The sequence below is a fragment of the Phaethon lepturus genome, unplaced genomic scaffold (genome assembly GCF_000687285.1).
Source record: "Phaethon lepturus isolate BGI_N335 unplaced genomic scaffold, ASM68728v1 Scaffold57931, whole genome shotgun sequence".
Lineage (NCBI taxonomy): Eukaryota > Metazoa > Chordata > Aves > Phaethontiformes > Phaethontidae > Phaethon > Phaethon lepturus.
The window spans coordinates 2137-9739 of record NW_010516689.1 but is presented as its reverse complement, the minus strand read 5'-3'; the positions used below and the strand labels follow the sequence as shown (position 1 = coordinate 9739).

At 38.5% G+C, this 7603-nt stretch overlaps 1 protein-coding gene across 1 annotated transcript; it reads right to left on the bottom strand.

Moving 5' to 3' along the window:
- Nucleotides 1–234: 234 nt before the first annotated feature.
- Nucleotides 235–6976, bottom strand: LOC104627764 (collagen alpha-1(IV) chain-like; the record flags this gene model as incomplete). The annotated part of the gene is made up of 9 exons (XM_010296131.1): nt 235–368; nt 1037–1222; nt 3046–3096; nt 3613–3711; nt 4458–4534; nt 4640–4770; nt 5677–5816; nt 6697–6786; nt 6878–6976. Coding segments are annotated over 9 exons (1007 nt in total), but the record flags the coding sequence as incomplete, so codon positions are not given.
- Between the last annotated feature and the right edge of the window lie 627 nt (nt 6977–7603).

Genomic DNA, 7603 nt, shown 5'->3' with positions numbered 1-7603 from the left:
ACTATCCATAATTCCTAGTAAGTTCATTAGCTCACTGGGGCTTACTGGTAGGCAGCCTTTAAAAGGCAAGAATTGAAATGTTTTCAAACGGACTTTACATCGTCAGCAGTGAGTCCAAAGGCACTTTGAGCATAAAGTATCATTATTTTGAACAAGAAACATCTATGATTAATATAACCATTAATTACAAGAACCAGCTTTCAGCAAATGTGGAGTGTACTGAAAGTAACTTACTGGCAGTCCCTGGAAACCTGGATCACCTTTGACTCCCGGCCCTCCAGGAGTCCCAGGCCAGCCATTGCTCCCTTGCTCTCCTTTGGCCCCCTTCAGACCTGGGGGTCCTGGTGGCCCTGTTGGACCTGGTAAACCTACAAACCAGAAGAAGAGAGTATTTAGTGGCAAAATTTGTTCAGAGCAGTACATGATGAAGGATGAGCTGGCTCAATCTACAGATGGGCAGAAACAAAGTAATTACCATGACAACATTTTAGGAAAATAAGTAGGAGAATTTGTTGCAGGGAGGTCCATACAACTCCCCGTCTGACTGGACATCTATCATTTATCAGTCTGTGGCTGATGGAAAGCAGTGGAGAGTTTTCTATATGTGCAGAACAAAGAGATGGTATGTTCTCAGGTATGAACACGCTGGAGAGATATTGCAGCTCAGCTCTACTCTCCTCCTTAACCTGTAGCACAGGGCCACTGCCAAGGTAAGGCCACGCTGGGCCATTTTTAAACACATTAACACTCCTGGACATAGGAACATACAGCCACGGCTGCCTCAAAACAGTAAATAAAGTCCAGGGCGAAACATTGGAATGGGAGGCAAACTTCTCAATGTCCGAAAGTTTTTTCTGGACAAAACCAACTGTCTGAAGACATAAAATCAGCCCGTGCTAGGACATATGCCAAACTGCCTATGACGGGGAGCTTTTCTCTGATCTGTGAGAAGAGGATAAACAAGGATATTCAATATTGGTTATATTATTAATTTATTAGGTGAGCTTTGATTAACAGCAAATACTAAAAGAATTACCTGGAAGGCCAGGTTGGCCTTGGGGTCCTCTGTCTCCTTTAGGGCCCTCAGTTGCACTTCCTGGTAGTCCAGGAAGACCTTGGCTGCCCTTAGGGCCTGGTGGACCAGCATATCCTGGTTCTCCTTTCAGGCCTGGGATCCCCGGGCTTCCTGGGGATCCTGGAAAACCCACGTCACCTTTCGCACCTAAGATTTGAAACAATCCCCAAAACGTGATTAGAGAAAGGATCATAATCCCTGAAACCTTCTGCCTTATTATCTACTCATAGTAAGCTTTATTCCTTAAGAAAATATTGACCTTGCCTTTATACATTTGTACAAAAATGCAAAACTAAAAATGGAAAACTGTATTATTCCCCACATTATGACACAAAGTATGAGGAAAAGAGTAGTTTGACTGACATGTCTTTTCTTTGCTAAACTGATCACAGGGCTATTTTGATTCACTCTAAAAATAGATGAACATTCAGCATCTCTCTATCAGTCCTTCCACAAGGAATATAAAGCCCCCAAGCCCTTTCTCCATTACAATTATTATTGCCATAGCTGAGTAATGGATGTTTTGCTTGACTAAGCACAAAAGGACTTGCTCCTGGACAAAAAGGGAATTTACTATTTTTTAACTAAGATCTAGATTTAGACACTTAAAGTACTTACTTTCAGGCTTGTACAAATAGTTAACATTTGCAATTCAGTCGAATTTTAGATCATGACTGAGCAAAAAGAATATAGATTAGCTGGTATAAGTACAATAATAAGATAAATAAAATGTATAAAGAACACTATCCCTGGTTTACTCTAAACCAGATATTTTTAAATGAGCTGTGCTGACAAAATGAGAGGGATGGGTAAAGTACGAAAAGTGCTCTCATAATCTGGTATTCTACATGTCTTACTGAGCCACGATTAGAAAATTTGCTTATTAAAATAAGTTCTCTAATATTAGGGCTTTCTCAGCAATTAGTGACTGTTAATTACTCTGGGATGGTAAATAAAAGATATTCTACAATTTTGGTTTATCTTTTGATAACTTTTGATTGTCCACACAAGTGTGCTGTATTTATAGAATGAATGAGTGATATTTCAAGCTACATAAATTCTTCAAAATCTGCCATGTCATGTTAATTTCATAGATGGACTAATTGAATCTTTTTTGTTTTCTGCATGTTTAAAATTTAAAATCCTTTAATTGTACACAATTTCCTTTATCAGCAGCAGTTTGGTATTTCTTCAATACTGTATCTATTGCAGTCTAGTATCTACGTCATACTTATTTCATAAAATGGAGCATGGTGCATTACAGACACCTTGAACAAGCACTGTCTCAAGCCAATCAAGCTGTTCTCACAGCACAGTGTAGTGACACACTTTGCGAAGACCACGAGTGGTCTTGAAATAGTGATAGGTATGTGCCTGTACCCAAGCTAATAAATCCTGAGTCCAGGTAATAACAATTTTCAGTAAGATCTCATCAGGTTTCTGCTATCTTTTTGCATCTCTGCACCATGCTCCTGTGCATAGCTTAGACATGCTCTACTGAGTTACAGAGAATAGCTGTTTTAGCAATGAATAAAACTGCATGTGGGCTGCACAACAGATTCAGGTAAAAAAACTACTGTGGTATCCTGGCCATGAAACTACTATCTTCAGTTGTCTGGTGCACAGAGCCTCCCTAGACTTTGATTCTTGCAAAATTAGTAGGAAAACAGAAATACTTGGAGTCAAAAGCACAGCACACAAATACAGGAGTTATTTACATTACCTCATCACAGCACAGCTTGCAGTAAATTCCACACTATGAATAATTACCTATTTTAGGGCATATCTAACTCATGTCCAAGATGCTGCCACTGTAACAGAAATTAGTATTTGAGCCTCTCAGAGTTTCTGCCTGCTCTGAAAAGGTATAGCATGTAAAAGAATGAAGTAGAAAGTATGTCTGAATTACAGAATTATGTTTATAGTATGTTGGGAAGAAGGTTTGCTGCGTGTTTAAAGCAGTGTTTTACCTTTATCTCCCTTTGCACCAGGAAATCCTGGAAGTCCTCTACCTGGAATACCTGTAATATACAGCAACAGAAAATTAGAAGACAGGACAGTACTTAAATTTAACCTATAGTGAACCAAACTCTACTAAGCAAATATAAAACCTAAATAAACGGTTTATGCAAAATTTCTTCAGGGCAGAGATTGTCTTTGTTATGTATTGTTATTGTATCTAGCACAATAGGTCCTCTATGACTGAAAACCCTACCCTAAGAAAAGGCAAGCCTGCTCCGTTATTTCACAGCTAGGTTGCAGACAGAAATTAATTCCAAAACATGCCAGTTCTTTGAAGTATTGCCAGCTTTTGTGAAAGAAATGCTTTCAAGATTACACTGATTAAACACAGTTGCTCATCTAAACGAGCAGTGTTATAATGATGGATGATAGTCACTAGTTTGCAAGACACCATACTAATTGTATTTTCTAAGGTTCCATCCAAAGACCTCAAACCCAGCACAAGCCTCTACTCTTGTGTAGCCTGACTCTGTGCATTTTCATATCCCATAAACTTAACATGACAGTCACAGTACCTTGTTCACCCTTTGCACCAGCTGCACCTGGAATCCCATCATAACCTGGTTCACCCTTCTGTCCTATGGAACCAGCAGGACCCGGAACACCAGGTTCACCTGAAAAATCATTGCCATTTTCATTTTACCTAGGAATCATCAGACTTCTTTTTTTACACATTTTTTTTTCCTCTAAAGAAAAGCTCAACTTATTCTTCTGTTCCCACAGAGACCAAGCAGTTACTGCATGATGACTTCAGTGTGACTTTTCTCTGAGGTTACTTCTGAATTAAACCAGTGTGAGACAGGGCTCAAGTATTACAGATTTTGACATAGCTAATTATCATGAATCTCACTGAGTTTAGGGTGCAGGAACTCCAGCAAAGACCTGTGAATAGCACAGCCCATTGACCAATGAAATAATGTGTCCTGCAGCCAGTAAACTAAAAACACAAGGTTCCAAGTTCAAAATGTTGTTATACTCATATTAGCAATGGACTTACTCTCCTCCCTACTCTATTTCCTCTTTAACATCCATGTAATGACACTAATGGGGTGATTCAGGTTTGGGCCCTTGGATCAACTTGTATTGTTTTTAAATGAACACAGAAACAACAGAACTAATGGCTACAGCCATGGTAAAAATCTTTTCCACAAACAGTGCAAAAGGAGTATTATTCCTACACCACACTGACTCAGATTTACCTGGGAAACAGCACTGCCTCTTTTTGCTTATGAAATGAACAAATGTACCGGGAAATAGCTGAGCCAAAACAAATGTAGAATGCCACAGTATTTGTTTTAGCCACTACCTGGAGGTGAACAATACTTTAAGTAGGATTTGGTGGTTTATATTTCTTTTCTACCTGGTTCTCCTTTTAAACCTGGAATGCCACTTAAGCCAGGAAGTCCTTTTTCACCCTTTTCTCCGTGGGGGCCAGGGCTTCCTGAAGAAAGGAAGACAACATGGGTTTACAATGCGGGATATTTGGTATAAGTTTAACATTAACTTTTCACTGCAATTTCTGTTCTATTAAAGCATAAACACTTGCCTGGAAATCCTGCCATGCCAGGGGATCCTTTGGGACCTGGGGCACCCGGCATTCCAGGAATTCCTGCACTGCCCTTTTCACCCTTATCTCCAGATAAACCTGGACTACCCGTTCTTCCTGGTTCTCCCTGGAAGAAGCAGCATACATTATAAAATTCACACATTAATTCTGAAACAGTTTTTTCTGTTTGCAATAGTAGATGTCATCCCGCTTATCCATCAAATCTATAAAAAATTTCCTTCTTTTTCCATTTAGAAACAAAGTAATTTAGGATTACATTTGGCATTAAATTCCACTAGCAGAATCATTGACTTTTCTAGCAATTGCTTAATACCTACATATGAAAATGAGTACTTTTCTATGCATTTTTATGATGGTTTTTACAAATTCTTTTCCAAATTAGCTTCTTAACTTACTTATTACACTTAATCATCTTAAAAAAAAAATCTTTTTTTTAACTCTTCAGCAAGTTTGCTACCAGATTAGTAAGTTTTATTTTTACAGTTTTTACTTATAAATTCATGATTACTGTCATTGTATAGCTAGGAAAAGGAATGTGAAACAAATGAGAATCCTATTAGAATACTATTAGAGATTAAATTAACTTTACAGACAGTATTAATAGAGTTCTCATTTCAGTAATATCTGAGCATTTTATAGTTTTTTTCAGCTTCACAGTAGCTCTGTAAAAGCATAGAAATACTATTTCAGTGCTATTATTTGCTCCATTTTTAAGAAGCCTTTTTCACTTTATTTACTTAGTATTTTTAAAAGTTCTTCCCCTCCACCACCTTTCTAGCACTGTAAATTAGCCTATTCTGCAGAGACAGAATATATAAGAGCCCTAGAGATAATGGTCCCATCAAACAGAATGCATCTAAACCTGTGCATATGCACACCTTTCAAGTTTCTCATCAGGTATTTAAACGAGCATAATAGAAAATATAACAAAATAGCTTAAAGGCCAACAGCATCTTTTACAGATCAGCTACTTGGTAGAGACAGACAGTTAAATCCTTGTGGGTGTAAATACCTTCTCACCAGGAGACCCTGGAAAGCCAATTCCAGGAAAACCTGGTGCTCCTTTGTCTCCTTTTTCACCTTTTTGCCCAGGGAACCCTGGCGTGCCTGGTGAACCTGGTACTCCAGGCAGACCCTTTTCTCCAGGTGTTCCTAGTAAGAGAAAAGGAAAAATGTGTATATCATAACTAGTGGTACCCTAGCAGTGTTGACAATGATTTTTCAGTGTTGCCTTAGCTATTCACAGCTAGAAAAGCAATGTAACTCACTAAAATAGCTAGTAAATTAACTTTTGAGATTCACCCTCTAAATGGGGCTTTTAATGGGAAGATAAGCTCTCGTCATAAGCGAAGGTCGTAATCTGGGATTCAGAGTAAACAGAGCTCTTGCTAAAAATATGATCTGAATAAAATTTTATGTTGATTTGAATAATTTCTAACAGGACCACAGTGACAAAGGGAGTCTGCTGTAGCAAATTTTTCTGTCCCCATTTACTATTTCCAGTCTTTCACCTTTGATTTCCTAAATATGCCAGGCACAAGGCCATCTGAATGGAGACAACATTTCTGTGTTGAGATATAGGTTCTTCTCCGTCCTATTCTTTACCAATCCCCTCCACAGCAACATTCTTCCCAGACCACTACAGTTTGTAAATTAACATGCAGTACACAGCAACTCACCAAACTTTTTAGAAAAGGGGAAAACACACAAGAAGCTTAATGCAGTTCACACACTAGCAGAGGCAGAGACAGACAGACAAACAGGTATCACTTGAAAAACTGCCTGTCTGTAACAAATACACAAATCCTATACATCCAGCTAAAGAATTTGCATGTAGAAACTTAGGAAACCATCCTATTATTTGTATATCACAGTAGGATTGAGAAAGCAATGTCCCAAAACCCTAAAGTTCAGACACTGCAAACAGTGCAACCGTTTAGTAGATGTATACCAATGAATATTCCATACAGGTCTCTCATAATGTTCTATATTAACTTGAGGAAAACAACAAGAAATTCCCAGCAATCAGTACCTGGCAAACCCATTTCACCAACTGATCCTTTTTGTCCTGGAATTCCTGGATCCCCTGGGTACCCTGGGGGACCCTGATCACCTTTTGGTCCTACAAACAGCAGAGAAATTAGGAGTCCCATTAGTTCTTGTGGTTTAAAATACCTGATGAACAGTCTCTCTGTTGCTAGCTTCAGACATACCTGGATGTCCTGGAGTACCAGGTTCACCATCTTTCCCTGGAATTCCTGGTTCTCCATATTCCCCACGTAATCCTTTTTCTCCTGTAGCTCCATGGTCTCCTGGACACAAAGAAACAAACACAGTGAGATCAGTTTTATCAAAATTTATGCCATATAATAATACTTCAAGTTAATTATTCATCACTGTTGCTTTTCTCTGATAAACAAGGAAATGGCTGAATTCAAGCTTTATACATTGTACAGCAGAGTCACACTTGAGTAAAACACAACTCTCCAGTCACTAAACCAGTGCTGAGGAAAGGCTGCAAACTATTACAATTTTACAGGTGTCTGTGCAAATTACAAGGCAAGTTATATCTTTAAAAAAAATTACAAATTAACATGTGTTTGAGTTAGATTAATGAGTTACTTCAGAAGTGCCAGACAATACCAGGTCTTAACAGAAATGATTGATTTGACTGTTCTGCTGTCTAAAAATGTACTGATGAACAACCAGTTCACAGCCAGAAATTTGTTGTTTCCTCAGTTCCATCTAATGTTAAAGCATCTTCATCTTTCCAAGAAGGCTCCACCTCTTATTCTGTGGTGTGCCTCTTCTCCAGCTTCAAGGTCCAAGCTTTTTGGTCATAACCATTTCTGCACCATATAGGTGCAGGACAATAGGTTACTGAAAATAGCTCGCTGAATGTTTTTAAGTAAGCCAATTTTAATAAAAGCATCCCAAGA